The following is a 27,911-nucleotide window of genomic DNA, read 5'->3' on the forward strand; positions in this document are numbered from 1 at the left end:
TTTTAAAGAGTACATTTTGGACTGGTTAATAAATGTAACTTTTTAACATGGAAACAGATGCTGAAATATTTTCAGTCCCCAGTGTAACCCCCCACAGCCAGCCATTTCCATCTCACGTGCCTATGGCCTGCCTTATGCTTTCACAGCATTACCATCAACAGTTAAAACTTCAGTGACACTATACAATGTAGCAGAAAAATGCAAGGTGTTTTTTTTTTTTTTCCCTCTTTAGTCTTGGCAGGGTAAAACATAGTCCTTTTTACTCTACCAGGTGCTTTACTTTGGCCATAATAATTTAGTATGGGTCTATAGCTTTTGGTCACTTCCCTTACTTGATCATGGGGGAAAAATAGGGGCAGCTTGCATGCTGCTGGCATTTTACATTAACATTTTTTTCACAGGTTTTTGTTGTTGTTGTTGTTATTGTCGCCCTGGAGGACTTGAATGAGGCTCGTGTGGTTTTTTTTGTTGTTGTTGTTTTGTTAATTGCTTCTTTGAAGTGCATGTAGCCTTAACACTTATCATAGCCAACCAAGAATTGGTTGCTCCTGATAGTAGGTCATCCCACCAGTTATACAGACTGGTATTCCACAGGAGGAGCCCAGTAGGTATTCATGTTATAATCTATCCCAACTTCTGAACCCCTAAGCATACCAGAGTTAATTCACAATTTACTATAGTTGTTGTAGGGGGGACTTTGGGAAAATAAACATTGAAAAACGTCTTTTAAAATGAGTTTTAGGTCCGGGCATGGTCACTCATGCCTGTAATCTTAACACTTTGGGAGGCTGAAGTGGGAGGATTGCTTGAGCCCAGGAGTTCAAGACCAGCCCGGGCAACATAGTGAGACCTTGTCTCTATCCTCCCGTGCAAAAAGTTAGCCAGGTGTGGTGGTGCACACCTGCAGTCCCAGCTACCTGGGAGACTGAGGCAGGAGTATCCCTTGTGCCCGGGAGGTCAGAGGCTGCAGTGAGTCATGATCATGCCACTGCACTCCAGCCTGGGAGACAGAGCAAGACCCTATCTCAAAAAAAAAAAAAAAAAAAAATTTATTGTCTTTGGCAGATACCCTGATTTAATTTTGGTCACTTCTTTAAATGTGATATAGCTGTCAAAGCATGAGGCAGCAAGAACAAGAATTATGCACATGTGAATGTGAATCATGAAATGTGGGAAAATTAATGCACTACCACCAGAGCATGAGATAAATGAATATGGAAACAACTACCAATCAATCTCTAGGCATTAAATGGGCAACAGGAAGGTCAAAGGAGAATCATTGAGTCCTGGAGTGGTCAAGGGCAATTTAAAAAGGAATGTGACAACTTGAACTAGATCTCATAAAGGATGGAATAGTATTTAGATAGGAAAGCAAGAAAGATGGACACTTTCGAGAAGTAAGTAAAGGCAGAGAAAGAAAAGTGAACTTGATGTGTTTGTGACACTGTGAGGAAACCTCTTGAGCAAAAGGTGACAGATAAATTGGGCAGATGGGTCAGATCACTTAGGCCTCGAAAGGTAGGCAGAGGAGTTGAAATTTAAAACAATAACTGATTATGAAGCAGGGCTGAGAAGTGACATGATAAGAGGTCTTACTTAAAAGAAAATAATAACTTATATTTGTGTCATGCTTTACAGTTGCAATGTACTTTCTCAATCTTGTGGTGTTGTATCCTCACAAGATACTTGTGAAGAAGGCAGGAAAGATGATAGTTTCTCCACTTTACAGCTTAAGAACTTAGCATTAAACTAGTTATGATTTACCCAAGTTCATATAACAACTAAGTATGTAATGGAGCTGAGACTAGAAAAACTATGTCTTTTCTGTTGTAATTCAGTTTTTAGAAACCTACTGGGCTTCCTAAAATCAATCTGACAGTGATATGGAGAATGAACTGGCATTAAGGATTCTGGCTAGGTAGTAAGCAAATTGACAAGAGCTTGGACCAATGATTCTCAACTGGAGGCAGTTTGAACTCCTTTCCCCACCCACCCAGGCAACATTGGGTGATGTCTAGAGACATTTTTGGTTATCACAGCTGGGAGTCGAGTGCTATTGGCTTTTAGTGAGTAGAGGATAGAGATGCTGACCTTTCTAAACATCCTGTAGTATATAGGACAGCACCCCACAACAAAGAATTATCCAGAGTGGCAGCAGGAATGGAGAATGTTACAGAGGGGAAATGATTTGTCAGCTTGGTGAAGCACTGCATATGTAAAAGGCAAATCAGGTGGGTAAAGTTGAATGCCACTCTAAGTCCAAGTAATTGATAGAGAAAAGTTGTAATGGCAAACTAGTCTGGACAGGAGAAAGTATACCGAGTTTGAGGTAAAGTCATTGCCTCAGAATATATTGAGTCCATGTTGTCACATTTTCTATAAATACAAATGGCAGAAGTAATCTTAATATGTATGATTTAAAAATTTGAATTACCTATAGCCATGTCCTCATCCCCAGTTGCCATCAAATAACTAAATCTGGATGTGAGGCTCTGAAGGTGAAGGCAAGAAACTATTAGCAGCTTGGAGTCCTTTGTAGAAATGTCTGGGTTGGTGGGGAGAGGGTAGTGTTTATAATAGTGTATCTTTTATAAATATTTAAAGTTTGAAAATCAGTTTCTTTTCACAGTTTTTTTCAAGTTGTGTGTGATCTATTTTTCATGTGTTGCGTCTCTGTAGGTGTGTATATGATATATATGTGAATTAGTAAAAAAGAAAAATCCTGCTCAGACTCAGCCTGTACATAGGAATTTCTTTTTTTGGTCTTTACTTACCAGATTTCAGTCGGTCTACTTTGCAACCTTACCTGCTACCTATCATGATGACTCTTTGGCGTTAGAGTCTCAAATCTTTCTTGGTTCCTGAAGAAAAAAATGAAATTGAGGGGTGACAGCGTGCTGGCAGCCCTCACAGCCCTCACTCGCTCTCGGCGCCTCCTCTGCCTGGGCTCCCACTTTGGCGGCACTTGAGGAGCCCTTCAGCCCACCGCTGCACTGTGGGAGCCCCTTTCTGGGCTGGCCAAGGCCGGAGCCGGCTCCTTCAGCTTGCAGGGAGGTGTGGAGGGAGAGGCGCGAGCGGGAACCAGGGCTGCAGCACGGCGCTTGCGGGCCAGCTGGAGTTCCGGGTGGGCGTGGGTTTGGCGGCCCCGCACTCGGAGTGGCCGGCCGGCCCTGCTGGCCCCAGGCAGTGAGGGGCTTAGCACCTGGGCCAGTGGCTGCCGAGGGTGTGCTGGGTCCCCCAGCAGTGCCAGCACACCGGCGCTGCACTCGATTTCTCGCCAGGCCTCAGCTGCCTCCCCGTGGGGCAGGGCTTGGGACCTGCAGCCCGCCATGCCTGAGCCTCCCCCTCCTCCGTGGGATCCTGTGTGGCCCAAGCCTCCCCGACGAGCACTGTCCCTTGCTCCATGGCGCCCAGTGCCATCGACCACCCAAGGGCTGAGGAGTGCGGGCACATGGTGCGGGACTGGCAGGCAGCTCCACCTGCGGCCCTGGTGCGGGATCTACTGGGTGAAGCCAGCTGGGCTCCTGAGTCTGGTGGGGCCTTGGAGAACCTTTATGTCTAGCTAAGGGATTGTAAATACACCAGTCGGCACTCTGTATCTAGCTCAAGGTTTGTAAACACACCAATCAGCACCCTGTGTCTAGCTCAGGGTTTGTGAATGCACCAGTCCACACTCTGTATCTAGCTACTCTGGTGGGGACTTGGAGAACCTTTGTGTTGACACTCTGTATCTAGCTCATCTAGTGGGGAGGTGGAGAACCTTTGTGTCTAGCTCAGGGATTGTAAACGCGCCAATCAGCGCCCTGTCAAAGCAGACCACTCGGCTGTCTGTAAAATGAACCAATCAGCAGGATGTGGGTGGGGCCAGATAGAATAAATGCAGGCTGCAGGCACCAGCAGTGGCAACCCGCTGGGGTCCCCTTCCACTCTGTGGAAGCTTTGTTGTTTCGTTCTTTGCAATAAATCTTGCTGCTGCTCGCTCTTTGGGTCCACACTGCGTTTATGAGCTGTAACACTCACCGCGAAGGTCTGCAGCTTCACTCCTGAAGCCAGCGAGACCACGAACCCACCGGGAGGAACGAACAACTCCAGACGCGCCACCTTAAGAGCTGTAACACTCACTGCGGAGGTCCCAGCTTCACACCTGAGCCAGCGAGACCACGAACCCCACCAGAAGGAAGAAACTCCCAACACATCCGAACATCAGAAGGAACAAACTCCGGACACACCGCCATTAAGAACTGTAACACTCACCGCGAGGGTCCGCAGCTTCATTCTTGAAGTTAGTGAGACCAAGAACCCACCAATTCCGGACTCAAAATTATATTCAGTATGTTTAGTTTCACATATTGAGAATTATAACATCTTGGAGTTGGAGGAGATACTATACCTCATTGAGTCCAGTGGATCATCCAGTATTTGATTCCTCCTGTGCTAGTCTCTCAAGCTACTGTAAGTTACCAGAAACTTGATGAGATAAACAGCAGAAATTTGCCTCACACAGTTCTGGAGGCCAGAAGTCCAAAATCAAAGTGTCATCAGGGCCACACTCCTTTCTTTATCCTTTCCAGCTTCTGGTGGCTCCAGGCATTGCCCGGCTTGTGGCTGCATAACTAAGCTCTGCCTCCATCTCCACACAACCTCTTTTCCCTTTGTCTCACCTCTGTGTTTCCTTATTACGATACTTACTAGATTGAGGGCCCACCTGAATAATAAAAAATGATCTCAACTCAAGATCCTTAACTATTTTAGATCTTTTCATCAAATAAGTTAACTTAGGTCCCAAGGATTAGAATATGGGCATATCTTTTTGGAGGCCGCCGTGTAACCCGCTACATCCACTGAATACATGTCCATTGTTTGTGTTTGTCGCCCTTCTCTACTTGGCTGCCTGTAACCAAGATCTTTAGGATTTTGAATAACTTTGTAGTGAAATCAATCTCCTGTAACGCATATACCATTCACTTTGGTTCTCCCTGCTTGAAGCCATGCAGAAAACAACGAATTCTTTTTCTCTCTGAAAGTCCTTCATTTGTTGTCCCTGAGACTGCTATCCTCCAGGACAAACACCTCTGGTTCCTTCAACAATTTCTCTCAATACTGACTTCTGTTCCCCTAATCATCCTGGGTTTGCTTCTCTAAAGCATTCAGAGGCAGTAGAGAGAATACTGGATTTATTATTGAAGACCTAATACTGAAGCCATGTCTCTTCCACTTCCTACTTAGGTGACCAAGCCAAATCAGTTTATTTTAAATAACAATAATACTGACTACTTCATTGTTTCACTGCATGCTTTATATAGTTAAATGAGATTGTTATAAACGTTCTCTAGAAACATAACCTTTAAGTAAGGATATGGGTGTTCTTCTGTCTATTTGTAAAATACTTTCACTCCCAGAACTGAACATAGGTCTCTCGGTACAGTCTAACCTAGTACAAAGTAGTTATCACTATCACGTTCCCCAGCTGAGCTGCTCTGCTTCTGTTACCGCAGCCTGGGATCGCATTAGCTTTTTTGGTAGTCATCGCATAATTCTTAACTCATATTGAAACTGTTCTGTACTAAAGAGTTCCAAATATTTTTCACAAATAATCTTTTTTAAAAAAAATTCAACAAATATTTATTGCGTTCTGCTAGTAGCAGTGCTTAGACACTTGACAGAGAGGCAAAGAGGAAGAAAATAAAATTTCTGCCCTCTTGGAGCCTACGGTATCATAAGGGAGACACACATGAACCAAGTAATCACACAGTGAGTGTAAATTTACAATCTGAGACAGACTGGAAAAAGAAAGGGTTGCAAACTGACCTAAGCCAGTTTGATAGTTCACAATGATACGAGTATTTACAGTAGATAAAGGTGGGCTCTGATAATTAAGATTGGAGGTCTGCAGTTCTCCCCACTAACCTCTTCACCACCTGTTGTTAGTTACAGTGACAGTAAGGCTCAGATGGAATTCTGTCACACACGTAATCTATTTATTGCTTTCTAATTCCTTGATTTTTCTACTATTTATAGAAAGAGCTACAAGGTATGGTTCAAATAAGGCCATTTGAAGACAGTAGAGTCGGTGAATTTTCAATGTGGAAATTTAATTTAATTTGAAAATAATATTAGCCATTTTAATTGAATATAATAATAAATTGTATTGAATCTTCATAGGAAATATGTAGTTCATCCTCCAGTTATTTAATGTAATACTCCTTTATTGAGTCCTCTTTGTGGTGTTATGGACCTGCTTCTGGTTGTACTTTAATGACCACGTTCTTATCTAAAGCTTCTATAGCTTGCTAATGTAATTCTCCAATATAAGATTTGTATCTTATGTTCTGACGATAATAGGTTTTACCCTTTAAAATGGGTATTTTTCAAGATTGATAGACCTATAAATACATGTACTTTTGCAAAGTAAGATGAATGCATGATAGTTATAAGCTATTATACTATTCAACTTCAAGTGACCTAAGAATTTGAAAGCAATATAAAATGTAAATTCTGTCCTAATATTCGATCTGTCTTTGCATTGCCTTATCCGAACCATACCTTGTGGCTTTTTGTATAAATAAGTCCCACTGAAGTCATAATAAAGTCAAATGTTGTGAAATCAATTTTTTAGGAATGTTGAAGCTTGGTTTTCAATGTATGCTGATCTCAATTTACTCTTCTAACATACGAAACAGTTTCTAGATTTATACCTTGAAAATAGAGATAGCTATGGGTTTGGAGAGCTGTTCAGATAGTCTACATTTGAAGCTTATAGAATAACAGCTAGACAGCACAGAGGTTTAGGACTGTAGTAGATTTTCTCTAAAGTGCCCCTGTTGGGTATTTGCAAATATGTCATTTCTTTGCAGGCTACCCCATCTGAATTTGAATGATTCCCAGACGTCTTGCAACAGCCTGGTGTTGCACTTTGCTTATCCTGAATTTGCTATGCTGTCATTTTTATGCATCTCAATTTGAGGCCAAACCACATGTCCTAGTTTATTTTTTACTGTTTCAATTAAATATGAAGCTCTGTCTTCTTGATGGGTGTGTGAAGCATTTGGTGTTCCTTTAGTAGAGAATAAATACAGTTCATGACCTTGCTCAGTCCCCAGTGCCTATAATTTTATAGTGTAACAAATTTACCTTTGGATACTATGTAGCCAGCAACTCCTGAGAATTTAATATAAAGCCCTTAAATTCTATTTCCTTTATTTTATTTTCTCTAGAAAATAATATCCTCTAGGCTTTATGGAATGTATCTTTTCCTCAGGCAATTAAAAGACAATTGAAATTAAGACTAGTAATTGTCACCTGCCATTCATTTCAATAAGATTATTTTATTCTTGAGAATAATTGTATATCGCAGAAGTAAGGAAGATGAAGTTTTCTTCTTGACCCTAAGTAATAATTGATCTGTTTGTAAAGAAATCTGTATCAGATGCTAAAACTTTTGCTTGATCTTAAGAATCAGAAAACAATGACTAGACTATAGGTATGCTCTAAACTTTTCTTCATTTGCAGGTGTAAAGAAGGGGAATAGTGAGGGGAGTTACTCTCTAAAATAACTCATTATCTTTATGAAGATCCAGATCGCATGCCTTTGTTGCTCCAGTGAGGCAGGTTAAAATGGAAATTCATGTATGAGAGCCTTATGGCATGAGCACATTGCCTTAGAGAAGTTGCATCCAAATAGCCATCCCTGTAAATGTGAATGAATATTTTAATGAATTTTGGCTCATATTGGCACTGTTGATTTCACTGGTCACCTTAAAAGAAACAGAAATCTTATATATTGCTTCTAAGTCTGATTTTTTTTCCTTCTTAATCTTCCTCTCCCATTTAGTAGAAGTTGAGATGTCAGGTCCAAGATATTAGAGGGAAAAATTTCTGGGATCTTAATCTTAGCTAAGGTGGCAAGTTTATGATATGTAAATAGGAACCAGTGGCCTCAACTCCTTGGGGTGGGTTGGTCACTTTCTTAAACATTAGTTCCTTGTTCTGTGACCTGTTCACTTTTTCTTTTGAAAGAAAGCAGCCGTTATTCTGACTTAATTAATATTATGAAGATGTCAGTAGATTGCAATGACTATAGCTAGGTGACTTAGTCCAATTCAGATGTTTATGCTGTATCTAAGAAACTTCAGCCTCTGTTGACAACTTGGAGGTTGTATTTACTCAGCTTTTGAAAATATCTGATCCTTCTTTACCTTTCTTAGGTTTCCACTGTATCCAAAAGGAGGGGAGAAGTTGCAGTTTGATTATGGTGTCTATCTTCTGAACAAAAATATAGCACAGGTAAGTCTCTGTTCTTCACTTCTCTCCTACTTCCCATGCACAGCCTGTTTCCTTAGATTGCCAGCCTTTTTTCTTTATAAATATGCACTGCAGTTGACCCTCGCATTTAACCAGTTACATTAGTAATACACAGTTCTTTTTTTTGACCACAGTCTTTTTCCGTGCCCTTAAAATGACTACAGAGAAGCAATGAATACAAATTGGAATCCTCTTGCTACTTGCTAAACTCAGAATCTTTTTTTGTATTTTTACTTGCTGGTAGACTATACTTCAATGTGTGGGCTTCATCATCTCTTGCCTCTGCAGCTTGACCAATTGTAATTTTCTTTTCTTAGACTATTTCTAGGGACTCAATTTGCATTGTTGTTTATGGAGTAAAAGTTCAGTGCCTTTGCAAGTACTTCATGGTCTCCTCACTTTATTATTCAGGGCCCAAAGGAAAAGACCAAGCACATGGCCCTTCCAGTCTGTCTTAGATGTTTGTGGCACTCTCAACATCACATCAGTTAGTATGCCACTTAAATAATGTCTTTCCGTATGCCGTAGTAAGACTATCAGATGCCTAGGTTTGTATTTTCCTGAAAGAAATATGTAGCATTTCTTTAGAACTTCTGGCCCTACTTCAAGATGTAGGCATTCCACAAGTTTTCTAATTATAAAGGAAGACTAACTTCCTTTGTTTTTTATTTTTTTTTGTTTTTGTTTTTGAGATGGAGTCTTGCTGTGTCACCCAGGCTGGAGTGCAATGGCGCGATCTCGGCTCACTGCAACCTCTACCTCCCGGGTTCAAGTGATTCTCTTGCCTCAGCCTCCCAAGTAGGTGGGATTACAGGCGCATGCCACCACGCCCAGCTAATGTTTTGTGTTTTTAGTAGAGACGGGGTTTCACCATGTTAGGCAGATGGTCTCGATCTGCTGACCTCGTGATCCGCCTGCCTCAGCCTCCCAAAGTTCTGGGATTACAGGTGTGAGCCTTTAAAACGCCCAGCCTATTTATTTTTATAAATAACAAGTGTTTTGTTTTGTTTTCATTGGACATCCTTCCAACTGGAATATCACATGGATGAGTATCCACAATTTGGCTTTTATTTAAATACATTGTGAGCTATATCCTCAGACCTTTTGGTTTTACCAAAGTAATAAGATTTGCGATGCTTTTGTTTTTATCGGCCTGTGTTGCCATTTATCCACATGAACCTAACGACTTGCTAAACATTCCCTTATTCATTTCTGATCAGTCTAGAATTATTCCTGTATGTGGTGTCATCTGCCACTCTTCCCCTTAACCAACCTCAGTTTAATGGTGGAGATTTTTTAAATTTGTTTTTTATTAAGATTGTTGTCCTCTTCTGAAATTGGGTCAGATTTCTGGATTGCAATCCTCAGTTTATCATTTGCTTCATCCTTCACACTCATTGTCCTCTCAACCATACTACTTTTACTGTTACTTCCACTCCAGCTCCAGGAAAGCAGCCCTCTGACAGTCTCTGGCCCATGACTCACCTTTCCATGTGCCATTCTTCCCACAACTGATGCTTGCCCATTCTGCATTTTTGGCAGACAAGTATTTCATTCAAAGAAGCAGGGCTTTAATTCCAAGACTGCCGAGCTCCTACTCCGCTGATCACAGTTCTGTCATACCATGGAAAAGGCAGTGCTTAAACAGAACTTGTCAAAAGTGCTCAGACTGAGGCCAGGTGTGGTGGCTCATGCCTGTAATCCCAGTACTTTGGGAGGCCGAGATGGGTGGATCGCTTGTGGCCAGGAGTTGGAGACCAGCCTGGGCAACATGGCAAAACCCCATCTCTACTAAAAAATACAAAAATTAGCCAGGTGTGGTGGCATGCACCTGTAATCCCAGCTACTGGAGAGGCTGAGGCATGAGAACCTCTTGAACCCGGGAGGCAGAAGTTGCAGTGAGCTGAGATCGTGCCAGTGCACTTCCAGCCTGGGTGACAGAGCAAGATTCTGTCTCAAAAAAAAAAAAAAGTGCTCGGACTAAGACTGCACTAAGGAAGAAGTAAATTAGAGGGCTCCTCCAGCGATGTCAGCCGTGGTGGAAAGAGCATGTAGATACTACAGGATCCAGTTTGAGAGTAAAACTGGCATCATTTAGTAGAACTAAGTTCTGATTTGAGTTCAGAACTTCTCTTCTTGCCCTATTTTCTCTTTCTTGCTCTAGGCACTTAGATCCTAAGGTCAGAAGGCTATTGGAAGCTTCCTGGTGAAACTTACTCCTGCTGAAATGCCTGTATTTCCTCATATATTCCAGCTTCAAACATACACACAATATGCACATGTGTACAGATGTACACACACATGCACAAACACACTTCTTTCTTCTCAAGGGCCTAAAAGGATGGTATGCCAAAAGATCATATAAAGTGTTGCTAAGAATACCACAGCTTGCTTTGGGAGCAAGACCAAGATGGAGGCTATGTGCAGGGGAAAACTTAGCAAAGTCAGCCCTCCTCATCAGACTCTCAACTCTAGGGCCTGTTTGATCCCCACTTCCCAAGAGGCCTCTGACTTTATTACTAACTGAACCAGGGCCACAAGTATGCTGACCTAGTTTTGCTCATCTGAGAAATGGATTGCTTGTAGTAATTGTGTATCCTCTCCAGCTTTATATATGCTCTTTGAAAATTGAGAGAACAATCAATAGGTTAACTACTCTGAATCCATAGGGAGCAAGTATCCTCCTCTGTGGATTTTCTTTTTTTAATCACACTGGAGGCAGTTTTAAAAGGAGGGGACAGTAAACTTCTTAAAAACTGGCTTTTCTATATTTCAAAATGTATTCGGGAAGCCCTTTAAGCAGTTAGAAACTTTTAGAACAGTTGTGACCTTTCACTTTTTTTGCTTCAGCTCTGTCTTTTCTGTCTCTCGCTGTTTCTCAGGGAAGCTTTCATTTTGTCTTTGACCTTACTGCCATCACTTTTTCACGTTTTGATTTGTAACAAATGAAAGAACCATTAATTGTTATGGCTCCTAAGCGAGCATTGTAGCAATCAGGTATTTCCAGCTTTTGAAGGTTTATTTTTATAGACATATAGACTAATATATGTTGTCAAAGGAGAGTTTGTCTTCTCAGCCAGTTCCATATGTACCCATCTCTTAAGATGTGAACAAATCATACTATTAAAATGGCCTCACCTCAGTAATTTATAAGCCACATTAGTGGAGGTGGATGAAAGCATTGGCATGTGTTGAAGTGCCAGAGAAAAAGGAGTGAAGTCATTTAATACTGCATCCATAACTTGATTGAGGATTTGAATAGTCAATAGGACCTTTCATCACAACCAGAAGTAGTAGTAAAATCACTTTTTTGGTAGAGGAAATGACAGAATTTAGTAATATTTGTTACTTCAGTATTTGGGATCAGTCCAGCCCAAGTTTTGAAAGCACAAGCTTAGAGAGACAGGCCTTCAAGTAGAAATCCTCAAGTGTTGTTTGAAGAGCTGAGAGCACTGGTAAGGCCTGCTTGCCCTCGTCATGTCACTGCTGTCTAAAGGTGTGTGTGTGTGCTGGATTAAGTACTGAGAGTGAGTGAAGCAAAATGCCTTGTTTTCAGCACCATGTATTAATATTTGTTAAGTGCCAGCCTCTTCAGTTAGAAATAGCCTTCCTTCTTGGCTAGCATGTAATGCTATAGGAATGGGCCTGTCAAAATTCAGGTGAAGTATAATTGACATTGACTTTAAAAACCAGATCCTGCCATAATTTCAGTTAGTTCATAAGTACATTATATTAGAATTTGTATAGAGAACAGAAATTTGCTTTTAATTCTCAGAGCATAAAAATTAAATGTAAAACAAAAATTATAATACTTTTATCTTACATTTGTGGAAGCCTTATAGTTTGTAAAGTACATGCATATAAATTCACATGATCCCTATCATCACCCTGCAAAGTAAAAAGGGCAGATGCTATTAAATCATTTGAGGACAGCTTGGCTTTTGACATTTGTCCCTCCAGTGTCATATCACATAATTTGATAAGTGTGGCAGAGATCCCCTTACTTCTATATACTTCACTGTTCTATATATTTCCATCCTAAAAGTGCACCAAATCAAAGAAGACGACATTCCCAGATAGAAAAGGAAGCAAACGTTTTTTGAGAATGGAGACAAAAACTATTTTGCACATCATAATTTTTCCATTAGCAAGCACAATGCCAGAAACACTGTAAGTTCTAATGAAATTAATAATGAATGGTGATATAGCACCATCACACAAGAAACTAAGATCTAGAAAAGTTAAGTGACTTTAATGAATTTTAAAAATTGTGATACACAAACACAACGCACACACACACAAATAGAATATTATTCAGCCTCTGTAAAGGACATACTGCCATTTGTGACAACACAGATGAACCTGGAGGATATGATGCTAAGTGAAATAAGCCAGACACTGAAAGACAAAGACTGTATGATCTCAATCATATGCAGAATCTTAAATGTAAAAGTTGAATAACTAGAAACAGAGAGTAGGATAGTGATTCAGTGGGAGGGAGAGGAGGAAATGGGAAGAAGCAGGCTAAAGGGTATACAAATTTGCAGTTAGATAGGCTGCATAAGTCTAGGGATATAATATACAGAATGAGGATTATAGTTAGTAATATTGTATTGTGTACTGAAAATTTGTCAAGAGAGTAGATTTCTACAGTTTTTAATCACACACACCCATGAATATGTTAATTTGTTTGACTGCTATAATCATTTCACTATGTATATGTATATCAAAACATCATGTATACCTTCAAACATCTTGTACCCCTTAAATTGATACAATATAAAATTTTTTTAAAGTTAGGTGACTTGCTTAAAATTCATTAGTTTATTCAACAGTATTTGTTGAGCATGTACTGTGTGCTGTGTACACTGAGTTAGGTTGCAGTGGGTAGAGCAATGAATAAGATACACTGGATCCCTGATCCCTGCCTCGTTAATATGCTAGACACAAAAGGACAAATATTGTAGCGTTCCATTTATATAAATATCTACAAAAAGCAAACTCATGGAGTCAGAAAGCCACATTAGAGGGCTGGGGGAATAGGAGAGCTATATTGCTTAATGATTACAGTTTCTGTTGGGGTGATGAAAAAGTTTTGGAAATAGATGGTGACAACCATTATATATCATTGTGTATGTAATCAATGCCACTGAATTTTACACTTAAACATGGTTTAAATGGCAAATTTGAGTTGTACACTTTAAATGGGTGAATTGTATGTTATGTGAATCATATCTCAATAAAGCTGTTTTAATAAAAGAAAAAGAAAGATCCCTGCCTCGTTAAGCTTATAACCTGATGGGAAGAGACATACAATAAACAGAGAAAGTCATTTTAGATTGCAATAAGTGCTGTGATGGAAATTAATTAGGTGATATAATAGAAAATAAGTGGAAAAGGACCTACTTTAGATTAAATTGTCAAATAAGCCTTATTGAGGAAGTGACTGTTGAGCTTAGACATGAATGATGACAAGGAACTAGCCATCCAACCAGCTAAGGAACAGAAAGTTCCTGAAGGTCATGGGAATAGCAAGGGCAAAGGCCCTGAGGTAGGAAAGAGCTATGTTGAGGTAACAGATGGAAGGCTGATGTGGCAGGAGTGTAGTAATTGAGTGGCAGAGGTACCCAGGGAGCATAGCACATAAAACCTCAGAGACCACAGCAGAGTTTCCTAGATTATTCTAAATACAAAGGGAAACCATTGAGGGAAGATTTAAGCAGGAAACTGGCATGATTTGATATGTTTTTTCCCAACGATCATTCTAGCTACTACTTTTTTTTGGCCCCACCCACCCATCTCCACATTCTAGCTACTTTAATGGATTGCAGGGAACTAGAGTTGAAGCAGAGTTACCAGTTAGAAGGCTATTTCAGAAGACCAGATTAGGGGTGGTGGTGGTTTGGATCAGGATGGTAGGGGTAGAGATGGAGAGAAGTGAACAGATTTGAAATATATTATGGGACATGAACTAGTGGACTGAATGTGGGAGATGAGGGAAAAAAAGGAATGTCAAGAATGACTCCTAGGTTTTGTGTATGAGCAACTCCTTGGATGTTAATGCCATTTATTGAGATGGAGAAAGATCCAGGAGATGGGAGTGGGGCAACCAAAAGATCTTCTTTGCAAATGTTAAGTTTGAGTTACCTATTAGAAATCCAAGTAGACAACAGGATATATAAGTCTGGATCTCAGGACTGGAGGTCAGTACAGGGTATAGAAATTTGGGACTCATCAACATAAGGATGGTATTTAAATCCAGAGAACTAGATGAGATTACCCAGGGAGAGAACGCAGAGCTGAAAAGAGAGAGAGACAAATACAGACACACACGTACAGTGGGATTTAATCCTGGGAAATTACATTTAGAAGTTGAATAGAGGAGGAAGAACCAGCAAAAACTGAGAGGAATGGACAGTCAGGTAGGGAGAAAATGAAGAGACAGTAGTAATTTGGAAACTAAGAGGAGTAAATTTCTGAATAGAAGAAGTCATCAGTATGTCCAGTTATGGGTTTGTAACTGGAGATGACTATGGGATTCAGGGAAGTTTCTTTTTGTTTTTGTTTTTGTTTTCAATCTGTTTGTTTTGTGGGAATGTAGAATGGTTTGTTTGCTTTGTTTTTTAAGATGGCAGATATCAAGGCATGTTTATGCTGATGAGAGTGAGCCTTTGCTCTTGCCACTTATCCCAAAGTGCCTTTTTCAGATGCATGAAGGATGGTGGGCTCTGGGTAAGGAAGAGAACAGGGAAAAAGTCCAGCTCATTATTTATCTTATAAAAGGAAGACTTTTGATAGGTATGATGTGAATGTATAGTTCTTACCACAACTCACACCATACTGTGAATATATTTTTAATGTGACGATGAATTGGCCATCTGTACAGGCATTGAATTAGTTTAACTTTTGAATACAGTGAAGAGAGCTATACTGAAACTAAATAATTTTCTTCCAGATTGTTGGTACTGAGCCTTTAGTAGATTTTCTGAATAGTTTCACATGAGTGTGCCAACTGTACAGAATTTAAGTGACAGATTCCTTTTTCTTCTAGAGCAGCAGTGTAATCAGTCCCTGGTTCCTTGGGGATCCCCAACACCCTCAGTAGGTCTGAGAGGGCGGAATTATTTTCATAATAATACTAAGACATTTTTGCCTGTTTCACTGTGTTGACATTTACATGATGGTGGGTAAAATTGCTGGCCACTTAGAACAAATCAAGGCAGAGGGACTAAACTCAGCTAGCAGTATTTGTCTTCTGTAAGACTGTGTACTCATAGTTTATATATATATTTAAAATGGGGTTCAATTAAGAATGTCCTTAATGAAGCAGTAAAAATTATTGATTATATTAAATCATGACCTCTGAGTGCACACCTTCTTAATATTCTGTGTGATGGAAAGAGAATATGCATAAATCACTTCTGCTGCATGCTGAAGTACAGTGGTTGTTTCAAGGAAAAGCCCATGTGCAATCGAGTTGCTAAGTGAACTACCTTCTTTTTTAAAAGCCTTGTCTTTACTTGAAAGAATGACTGACAAATTATGGTTATTTAGACTTAAGTATTTGGCAAACATTTTCTCAAAACTGAATGAAGTGAGCCTGTCTCTTAAAGGAAATCAACTGATGATAAAATTCAGGATTTTAAATGAAAATTCGAATTCCAGATCGCTTGTGTCTGCCACCATGAGATTGGCAGCTGCCCAATCCTTAAGGATTTTTTTGATAAGATTGGTAGTGATAATAACACATGTGATTTTTAAATAGTTTATAATGGAATGTGTCAGCATTAAAAATACATATAACTCAATGAGCCAATGTTTTCCAAATGACCATTGTATAATGCTATGAAATCATACGTAGGTAAAGATCCTTTCAAAGTGCCAGAAAGACCAATGGATTTTAATGTAAGAGAGTATGAAAACTTTATTGATAGGGTTTCAGATTCTGCATTGCTACTAGTACCTTTAAAAAGCTATTACTTAATGAGGTTGGGAGTAGTATCAAACAAGAATATCCACAACCATCTGAAAAAGCACTTAAAATACTCCTTTCTTTTTCAGCTGCATATCTGTATAAGGCTGGATTTTCTTACTAAACAACACATGGTAACAATGAGTGCAGAAGACAATGTGAGACTCCAGCTGGCTTCTATTAAGCTAGACATTGCAAAACAGACTTGCAAAAATGTAAAACAATGTCACTCATCTCACTAATTTTCTTTTTTGGAAAATTTGCTTATTTTTCATTAAAAATATTATTTATATTAACAAGTAATAGATTGCTATTGCTATTTTTGGAAGAATTCACAAACATGCAAAAGTTTTCTTAATTTCAATTTTTAATATGATAATTATTGATACATATGACCCATATAAATGAAAGCCCTTTGGGGTCCTCAGTCATTTTAAGAGTATAAAGGGATCTTGAGACTAAACTTTTGAGAACCACTGTCTTACAGAATGTGGCCATCCAGATTTTCTGTGAAACTCTTCAATTGCTCCAAGACACATGTGTCATTTCCCCAAATGTGGAAACATAATATGAGAGACCTACCAATTTGCATTCCAGGAATGATATGTAGTACAAGTCAGAAGGCTAGCAGCTATCAGTGGATTCTTCCTTGTTGCTTTTGTAAGCCAGGCCTCTTCTCTCCTTTTCTGAAAGCTCAATGTTTAAGAGTAATACTTTGAGGGTATATTGTACAAATAATAATGATGATTTACATTTGTATAGAATGTAATGGCTTTGGAGTGTGTATTTTTATTTGTGTAGCTCATTTCATACTCTATGAAGTATGTTGACCAAGTCTGTCTTTAGAGATAAGAAATTGAGCTGCTGCTATGCTGATTTCCTGGGGATGACAAAGCTATTAAATGGCAAGCAATTCAAAACCAAATCCAGTTATATCCTACTAACATTATTTGTTTTTCTTTTTAATTTGGGCCTTCCTACAATTCTGTGAGTTAGACAGGGCATAGACAATTATCTGCATTTTACAGAAGAGCCCCCTGAGACAGTGAGTTAAGTAGAAGAGCTAAAATTAGAACCTGGGGATTTCATGACTCCCTTCCTTTTACCCTATTACTTCTCTTCCCCTTCAAGTTAAGACTTCATAGAAAGTAAAAATAGCTTCTCCATCCAAAACAGCTGGGAACCCCTGTTCTGCCAAGGACGTGGTCCTTCTGTAAATCTTTACTCCTGGGGCCCACAGTGCACAGCTATTTAGAAGGGATCAATGCCAGCTTCTACCCAGCAGCTTAAATTCATGTATATTTCTTTAACATACAGCCAAATGTATATGACACATGAGAAGAAAATATGCTTTTATTTTCATAATTCTTGGAATCAAAAATATAAATTCCAAGGATGTTTTAATAGTCAAAATGCCTTTCCCCAACTACTGCATACAAAATTTGCCAATAATGTGGAAGCTCTTTATAAAAAGTACTAAATTTAAAAAAAAGTTTACTGAGATATATTTCACATAACATACAATTAACCCATTTAAATTGTACAATTCAGGCCAGGCGTGGTGGCTCACACCTGTAATGCCAGCACTTTGGGAGGCCGAGGTGGGCGGATCACTTGAGGTCAGGAGTTTGAGACCAGCCTGGCCAACATGGTGAAACCCTGTCTCTACTAAAAAAATACAAAAATTAGCCAGGCAGGGTTGCAGTCACCTGTAATCCCTGTAATCCCAGCTACTTGGGAGGCTGAGGCAGGAGTGAAGGAGTGGCTTGCACCTGGGAGGCGGAGGTTGCATGAGCCATGCCACTGCACTCCAGCCTAGGCAATAGAACAAGACTGTGTCTCAAAAAAAAAAAAAAAAGTATATAGTTCAGTGGCTTTTAATATATTCACCAAATTGTGCAACTATCACCACGGTCAATTATAGAACATTTTCATTGCCCCCAAAAGAAACCCTGTACCCACTAGTAGTCATTCCTCATTCCCTCAGGTTCCCCATCCCTGGGCAGCTACCAGCCTACTTTCTGTTTCTATAGATTTGCTGTTCTGGACATTTCTTACAAATGGAATCATAAAATATGTGGTCTTCTGTAACTGGCTTTATTTGCTTTCCATAGGCTCAAGGTTTATCCATTTTGTAGCATGTATGAGTCATTCCTTTTTGTAGCCAGTTTTTTTTGCAGTTGGAAGATGTGTATGTATATACGACATGTTATTTATCCATTTATGAGTTGATAGACTTTTGGGATGTTTCCATTTCTTGGCTGTTATAAGAATGCTGTTATGAACATTTGGGTACAAGTTTTTGTGGGGATATGGTTTTCATTATTTTGGGGTGTATACCTAGGAGTGGAATTGCTGAGCCATATGGTAGCTATGTTTAAATTTGAGGAATTGCCAGACTGTTTTCTAAAGTGGCAACACCATTTTACATTCCCACTACTAATGTACAAAGGTTCTGTATTAGTCTGTTCTCATGCTGCTAATAAAGACATAGCCATGACTGGGTAATTTATAAAGGAAAGAGGCTTAATGGACTCACAGATCCACATGACTAGGGAGGCCTCACGATCATGGTAGAAGGCAAAGTAGAAGCAATTGTACTGTGTTACATGGCAGCAAGCAAGAGGGCGTGTGCAGGGGAACTCCCCTTTATAAATCTGATCTCACATCAGATCTTGTGAGACTTATTCACTATCACAAGAACAGCACAGGAAAGACCTGCTCCCATGATTCAATTACCTCCCACTGGGTCCCTCCCATGACACGTGGAATTATGGGAGCTACAATTCAAGATGAGATTTGGGTGGGGACACAGCCAAACGGTATCAGGTTCCAATTGCTCTGTATCCTCACCAACACTTATTTTTCTTTTTTATTATAGCCATCCTACTAGTTGTAAATGGTTTTGACTTGAATTTTTTCTAATGGCTAATGATGTTGAGTGTCATTACTCTTTTATGTACTTATTGGCCATTTGTAGATCTTCTTTGGAGAAACAACTATTCCGACCCTTTGACCATTTTTAAATTAGGTTGTATTTATTTATTTATTTATTTAGAGGCAGATGACAAGACCCCATAATAAAAAAATTAGCAGGGTGTGATGGTGTGCAACTGTGGTTCCAGCCACTTGGGAGGCTGAGATGGGAAAATCACCTGAGTCCAGGAGGTCAAGGCTGCAGTGAGCTGTGATTGTACCATTGCACTCCAGCCTGGGCGACATGGCAAACCCTGTCTCAAAAAAAAAAAAAGGTGTCTATTGAAAGAATGAATGATGAATGAGTCAGTCAGAGATTGTTCTTTCCTCTTTAAGGTTGATAATTAAACAACTCATTTCTGTTTAATGTATATTATATATTGTATATATAAAATATATAATATATGTAAATATTATATATATACACACACACACATCTCTCGTATCTATTTAATGTTTTAATTGAGGTCAAAAAATTATATTTATTTATACATAGTTTTTTCCAAAAGTTCTGTTCTGTGTTTAAAGGGATAACATACTGCATTTTTGTAGTTGCAAATGATTGGTTAAGTGTTCATGTATTAATTTTTCTGAGAGCCATCATTAGCTATTAACCAATGTGCTAGACATTTTTAATGTCATTGACTATGATTACTGTACTCTTTGATTGCTGAAAGTGTAAATTGATAAAACTTTTTATCTCAGTTGGACATTTTTTCCTTTTAAACTGAAACTACAAATACAGTGCCAAAAATATCTTTCCAAATGAAAAATAAAACAATTGTAACTTACATTTATATAGCTTATTTTAGGGCACAGGGCCCTTTCACATATATTATTTCTTTTATCCTTTGCAGAAACCCTTAAAGTGTTGGTATTATCTTCATTTTACATTTAGATAAACTGAGCCTCTGAAGGGTAAGTCTTTTGCTCATAGTCACACAGCTGTTAGATAAACAAAGAAATTCAGACCCTAATATCTGACTCTAAGTTCAGGAGACCGTACTTGCTGCTTTCCTTTTGTCAGACAGGAAGAAACATCTTACATAACAGGCTTCCCTTTTTTCTGTGGCTAATAGCTCAATATACATTTAGCACCTTACTTGGCTTACCATCTTTGATAACATCTATCTCTTCCTTTATCCTAGTTGTTTTAAAAGATTCACTTTAGCCTTTTTACTTGTTCAGTAATAAGATTAGCCTTTTCCAAAGCACCACCATGAGTGACGTCTTTTGCTGGGTGGAAAATATTTAAAGAATGTACCTCAACTGAAATGAAATATGCAGTGCTAGCTAGTTCAGAGAGGATGGGATATAAATTCTCACTATACTTTTTATGATTAAGCATCATGAAATGAATTATGAGCTATATGAAAAATGAATTTGGTCTGATTTTAGTTGGCATCAAAGTGACCGGCATAGCTTAGGTGTAAGCTCTTTAAAGAGATGAGCTCCAAAAAAATGGTTTATATTGCCTGATTCAAAACCCAAAGTCTCTAGATTTTAGGGGAAGGTAGCACAGTAGATTTGAAATTCTAAATTTTGGAACTTTTAATGATGTTATGTTTTGCTAATTTATCTTTTTGAAAGAGAGATTACTTTCACCAACATACCCACAGTTATCTGTGGATAGACCCATATCGTAATTCTGTATTTAAAATAATAACTTTGTAGATATTTCTGTAAATTATTGGTTTAAAAATATATATATTATAAATGCAGACTAGCACTTTACATTTAAATAATTAAATTATTTAGGTAGATGCAATGAAAGGAATGAAATTTTGTCATCCACAGATTTCAAAAAGGTGGATGAAATGATTTAATGGAAAGAACATAACACCAACAATTAGAAATTTCAAGGTTAGACCGGGTGCGGTGGCTCACACCTGTAATCCCAGCACTTTGGGAGGCCAAGGTGTGCGGATCACGAGGTCAGGAGATTGAGACCATCCTGGCTAACACAGTGAAACCCTGTCTTTACTCTACTAAAAATACAAAAAAAAAAAAAAATTAGCTGGGTGTGGTGGCGGACACCTGTAGTCCCAGCTACTCAGGAGGCTGAGGCAGGAGAATGATGTGAACCCAGGAGGCGGAGCTGGCAGTGAGCTGAGATCGCACCACTGCACTCCAGCCTGGGCTACAGAGCAAGACTCCGTCTCAAAAAAAAAAAAAAAGAAATTTCAGGGTTATATTCCATCTCTTTTAACTTGCCAGTACCTTGGGCAGATAGTGTCTTTCTGCTGTGTCTCAGTCTTCTCATCTAAAGAATCAAAAAGTTGAGTATTATGTGCCCTGAGCCCCATGTCAGCACCATGTTCTTTACATCTCTGCTTCATAACTTTACCACTCTTATAATTTAGTCTGTTCATTGCTTTTTCAAAATCACTTTTAAGTTGTTTGACTCACGACAGCATGATCAAAAAGGTTTTAAGATTCTTGCCAGGTGCAGTGGCTCAAGCCTGTAATTCCAACATTTTGGGAGGCCAAGGCAGGAGGATCACTCGAGCTCAGGAGTTCGAGACCAGCCTGGGCAGCACAACAAGACCTCATCTCTACAAAAAATTAAAAAAATTATCCGGACATAGTGGCTTGTGCCTGTAGTCCCAACTACTCAGGAGGCTGAGGCAGGAGGATTGTTTGAGCCTAGGTGTTAAAGGCTTTAGTGAGCTATGATTGTGCCACTGCACTCCAGCCAGGGTGACAGTGAAACCCTGTCTCAAAAAAAAAAAAAAAAAAAAAAGATTAAGATGAAATGTACAAATAGTATGCTTATATATTGGTGATTTTGTTTTTAGAAAATATTCAGAGATTTATGGAGTACCATACTAGGCTTATGTAAGTCCAGTACAATATGGACTTGTAAAACTAATGATAATACTATCTTACATTTATGTAGTGCCTTACAGTTTTCAAAGCATTCTCATAAGAAGCTCATATACTTACCCTCACAATTTCTTCTCTGAAGTAGAATTAGTAAGAATTTCTGCCTTTGATTTAGTAGTTCATCTTGGGAACTCTAGCATAAGGAAATAATTCTAACTTCCTGAAAACAGTTAAATATGTTTATCATAACTGAAAATAGTTATCTGGGAATAGGTTAAATAAATGAAGGAGCATTGTCTTCATTCATTTTCTGCTGCTATAACAGAATATCATGGACTAGGTAATTAATAAAGAAAAGAGATTTGTTTGGCTCATGGTTCGGGAAGCTGGGACGTCTGAGAGCATGGCACCAACATCAAGCAAGCATCAACCCATGGCAGATGTGAGATGGAGAGACGAAAATTGGACTGAATTCACCCCTTTTTTAGGAGCCCACTCTTGTAGTAATGGCATTAATCCATTCATGAGGGTGGAGCCTTCATGACCTAATCACCTCTTAAAGGTTCCACCCCTTAATACTGTGACAGTGGCAACCAAATTTCAGCATGAGTTTTGGAGGGGACATTTAAAACATAGCAAGCATTCACTGTGATTAAAATTTTTGTGAAGATTAGGTAGCATAGAAATACCTTTGTTATTAGTGTAGAAAAGAGAGCATGGGGTTGAAGGCACACTATGGTTACAGATATTAAAATAATTTTAAAGGCACCAAACAAACTACCCTGTATATAGGAGGGAAAAGACTGCCTGGTTGTATACCAAAACTGTGTTACATGTTTGTTTTGTGGGACTTCAGATAATCCTTCTACTTAGCTTTTTATTTATTTTTATTGAGCACATATTGCTTTTATAATAGAATATATATATAAAAATTATTTTTTTCAGACAAAAACTGAATCCTAGTGAAGTTTTTTGACATTCTCAAAATGGCACAAATGGTTAATGGTGAACCTGGGACAAGAAACCAGTTTTCTTCTCTTAATCTATTCATTAGTACGTTCAAATTATAGAATATTCCAGCAGATACAGAAATTTCAGCTTTAAAGAGGCTGGTCAAGCTATGTATTTTTTCTCAGTAGTGTGTACTTCCTCTTTAAGATTCATTAGCCCATAGTCAAATTGATAAAATCAGTGTTATTTTTTCATACTTTGTAAAACACAGGTATATTCCCTCTAGCTGAGTATGTTTCCAGACAGTATATGTGGTTAGGAGAACAAGTACAGACAGACATGGATTCACTTCCTGATCAGTGTTGCCACTTGATAACTGTGGCCTTGTGAGTTTCTAGGCCTCAGTTTCCCTACTTATATAATGAGATTCACAAATTCCGTTGTAAAACGTAATGCTAACTTTTCTAAACTGCCCTAAAACATTTCTGTGTCTGTCCCCATTGTGTTCACATTTATAAATAGTAGTTGTATTTCATTGTTTCCAGATTCCCTTGCAAGGCAGCTTAATGCCTTGGAAAGAGCTCTAGATTGTGTTCTAGCTTCAGAGTTGCTTCTAACTCTTTGGTTTTCTAACTCATTGTCCCTCTTATTCACTGTAACATTGAGCCAGTCTCTCTCTTTTTTTTTTGAGACGGTCTCGCTCTGTCGCCCAGGCTGGAGTACAATGGCGCAATCTTGACTCACTGCAACCTCCACCTCCTGGGTTCAGGCCATTCTCCTACCTCAGCCTCCCGAGTAGCTGAGATTACAGGCACCTGCCACCACGCCCAACTAGTTTTTATATTTTTAGTAGAGACAGAGTTTCACCATGTTGGCCAGGCTGGTTCTGAACTCCTGACCTCCAATGATCTGCAAGCCTCTGCCTCCCAAAGTGCTGGGATTACAGGTGTGAGTGACCGACCGCACCTGGCCAAGTTAGTCTCTAATTTTTCTAAGCCTTGGCTCCTTCTAAAATAAGAAACTTGAAGTAAATAATCTTTTCATTTCCTTCTAGCAGTAATATTCTACGGTTTCTCCCAGTCTAGTTTTGAGCACATGTATGATTTTTAAAAAAAACAATAATAAACCGGTTACTCTTAAAGTAGAGGTGATGGGAGGGTAGATTGATCATTTAAAAAAATAATTTGACATTATGCAGTGAAATTGAAGATTTGTATATGAGAATGTTTATAGCACCACTATTCATAATAGCTAAAGATTAGAAACAACTTAAAATATATCGACAATATGTTCATCATTAATTATGGTATATTTATGTAATCAAATACTGTGCAGCCATGAAACCATAGCAATGATAGGGACGAATTTCACCAGCATAATGTTGAGTAAAAGAACCAAAGCAAAAAAAAAAAAAAAAATCCACAATCATCCTCTATTTATGTATAGTTCAAAACCAAGCAAGATTAAACGATATTATTTAGGAATGAAAACTATACAAAAAAACAAGGGTAGTGACTACCTCTGGAAGCGAGAAGGGGTTATAATGAGAAAGGGGCTTGTGGAAGGCTTCTGGGGCACCAGCAGCATTGTATTTCTTGACCGAGTGGTGGTAACACAGGGGTTTGCTTTATAATCCTGATCCTTTAAACAATGTGTGTATGTGTGTTTCATTTATTTTTCTATATGCATATTATATCTTGCCATTAAAAAATCATAGGTGGCTAGGCACGGTGGCTCACGCCTGTAATCCCAGCACTTTGAGAGGCCGAGGCGGGCAGATCACGAGGTCAGGAGATCGAGACCATCCTGGCTAACACGGTGAAACCCCGTCTCTACTAAAAATACAAAAAATTAGCCAGGCGTGGTGTCGGGCGCCTGTAATCCCAGCTACTCGGGAGGCTGAGGCAGGAGAATGGCATGAACCCGGGAGGCGGAGCTTGCAGTGAGCGGAGATGGCACCACTGCACTCCAGCCTGGGCAACAGAGCGAGACTCCGTCTCAAAAAAAAAAAAAAAAAAAATCATAGGTAACAACTTTTTAAACTGTATAACACTATTTCATCAAATTCTTGTCATCTCTTGAAAAATAATTGCCATTACAAAGGATGGCAAGGACTTCGTATTTCAGCATCATATATCAGAAGAAAAAGAATTTTCAGCTAGAGCGCTTAAGCATTGTCTTAGCTTTACACATAAGAGTATCTGCTTTGGGCCAGATATGGTGGCTTATGCTTGTAATCCTAGCACTTTGGGAGACCGAGGCAGATGGATCACTTGAGCCCAGGAGTTCAAGACCAACCTGAGCAACATGATGAAACCTCATCTCTACTAAAAATGCAAAAAAATCCTAGCTGGGTGTGGTGATTCACACCTCTAGTCCCAATTACTTGGGAGGCTGAGGTGGGAGGATTGATTCCCAGGAGGTCAAGGCCACAGTGAGCTGAGATTGCACCACTGCACTCCAGCCTGGGTGACAGAGACCGTGTCTCAAAAAAAGAGTATCTGCTTTTGATCACACAATATATCCTTGTAACAAATCTGCATGTGTACCCCCTGAATCTAAAAGTTTAAACTAAAACAAAAAAGAATATCTGCTTTTATTGATACCTATATGCAAAGAGTGTCTTATTCTTTATTCCTAGTCTTCACAGTAACCTTTCAGGTTTTTGTTATTATACTCATTTTACAGGTGAGGAAACAGGTATAGAATATTTTGGTGGATGAGGAATTTTTTTAAAATAATTGAAACATCTGCATGGACCATTTTTGTTATTTTTTTTCTCCTTCATGTTATAAAAAGATAAATTACAAACAAGATTTGTGACCATTTTAGGGATGTATACTATTAAAATAAGCCCTAAACAAAAGAATAGACTGAGTTTTGGCTGTTTTTTCTTTCAAATGTACCTGGAAGTATGTAAGATTTCCCAAATGCCTAATAGTAAACGAGCTTTTGGGTATTGGGGCATTTGCCACTTATAGGTCAAGCCCCTGCACTGAGTGTTGAAATAAAGCCTAATTAGAAGAGAAAGTGAGAGAAACAATGTCTACATTTTTAATACACTAATTGTGGTGGTCACTCTATACAAAGTTTGCTGAACTATGACCGCTAAGCTAACCAGGAAGAGGAAATTACTTTGTATAACCAAGCCAAAAAAATTTTTTTTAGATTTAGTTCATAATGTCACTTAAGATTCTTCTGAAAGGCTTGTGAACCTTTGCCTTCTTTTAATAAGCCTTCATAATGACAAGGTCCCCTGAGAATGAAATCATCTGAACGGAATGTGCCTGTGTCTTAAAATCTGATAAACATCACTTCATGTTATTCAGGAGATCAAAAGAGACTTAAAACACGTAAATGTTACTTTCAGGTTATTATAACCAAGGAAGCCTGTGGCCCAGCTATCAAAATAACTTAGCTTTAGCAAGTTCTAAGCAGTGGGCTTAGCCAGGTTGGTTAGTGCTGCTTTAGGACTGACCGCATTGTCTTTTGAGTTGAACTGTAACTTTCAATGTAGAATGTAACTGCTTCATCTCTGAGGCACATTTATGTGTCCCTTTGCTCCTGACACTAATTCATCATTTGCTTTATAGTAATTCCACTCAGACATCATCATCAAGCCCCAGTGGAGGCTACTAAATGATGTGAGTGGATATATTTCCTAATCAGTGACATTAGTTTATATCTCCTTATTAAGATACCCATTAAATTCATACCAGGAGAGATAACATGAACACTAATGCACTTTACATCTTCCATCAGTGCTTTCTTATTTATTTCTATAAAGGCGGTATTAATATCTGAATTTAAGAGTCCAAGAGAATGTACCGCTTTTATTAATGGTCTAAGATCTTTTATTTTGTTAAGAAATGGAAGATGTGAAAAGCAAAGACATTTATTATCATGTTGTCATTTTTATTCTCTTTCCCTCCCTAGAACATAGCCATTAAAATATACATAGTATCATTTACTTTTAAAGTTGTTAATATATTTTATATACTTTTTCCAATAAAATGTATGATCCGAGTTTTCCTGTATTTTATCTTTGTAAGTTATCTTATTTTTCTCATTTTAATCTGAAACTCAGAATATATATAGTGTTTTGTGGACGTTTTGGATATACCAGCCAAAAAGTATTAATTGAATATACTATACTAGGCTCTGGGTGGTGGTGGAGGGAAACAGAAGAAGTTGCTTTATATGACAAATAGTTCACATGTGTATAAAATCTAATTGTTTGGCCAGTCGCAGTGGCTCACGCCTGTAATCCCCGCACTTTGGGAGGCTGAGGAAGGCAGATCACTTGGGGTCAGGAGTTGGAAACCAGCCTGGCCAATGTGAAACCCTATTTCTACTAAAAATGCCCCCCAAAAATTAGCCAGGCGTGGTGGCGGGTGCCTGTAATCCCAGCTACTCAAGAGGCTGAGGCGTGAGAATTGCTTGAACCTGGGAAGCAGAGGTTGCAGTGAGCCGAGATTGCACCATTGCACTCCAGCCTGGGGGACAGAGCGAGACCCTGTCTCAAAAAAAAAAAAAAAAAAAAAATCTAATTGTTCTGATGAATCCCCCACCACATTGCCTTAACCAGAATAGTTTGTTCAACAGATATTTCTTCACTTATTATATCCTTTTGAGACATTTGGCAAAGTTACTAATGTGATTTATCATTTGAGGAATCCATAAATTACTGTGTTCAGGAACTATAGCAACATCATGGCAATGTGGTCCCCTTTTGTTTGGCTCTGGCTTTTTGCTGTTATTGCTTTCTCAGAACTGATAACTTTTTTTAATAATTAAAGTATAAATTGTGCTGGGATTGTCTGTGTCAGTGCTCGTCAAAGTGTGATCCACAGGCCAGCAGGCAGTCTGTAGTCCATAGAGCTTG

At 38.8% G+C, this 27,911-nt stretch overlaps 1 protein-coding gene across 3 annotated transcripts in view; it reads left to right on the plus strand.

The window, feature by feature from the left end:
- UVRAG (UV radiation resistance associated) overlaps positions 1 to 27,911 on the plus strand; it is a 324,828-nt gene that overhangs the window by 239,747 nt on the left and 57,170 nt on the right. For all 3 annotated transcript variants that reach the window (XM_034933393.3, XM_055094696.2, XM_055094695.2), the window contains one exon: positions 8,205 to 8,283. In XM_034933393.3, coding sequence (XP_034789284.2) covers positions 8,205 to 8,283 — 79 coding nt within the window. The remainder of the gene's footprint in view (positions 1 to 8,204; positions 8,284 to 27,911) is intronic.

Source organism: Pan paniscus, chromosome 9 (genome assembly GCF_029289425.2).
Source record: "Pan paniscus chromosome 9, NHGRI_mPanPan1-v2.0_pri, whole genome shotgun sequence".
Classification (NCBI taxonomy): Eukaryota; Metazoa; Chordata; class Mammalia; order Primates; family Hominidae; genus Pan; species Pan paniscus.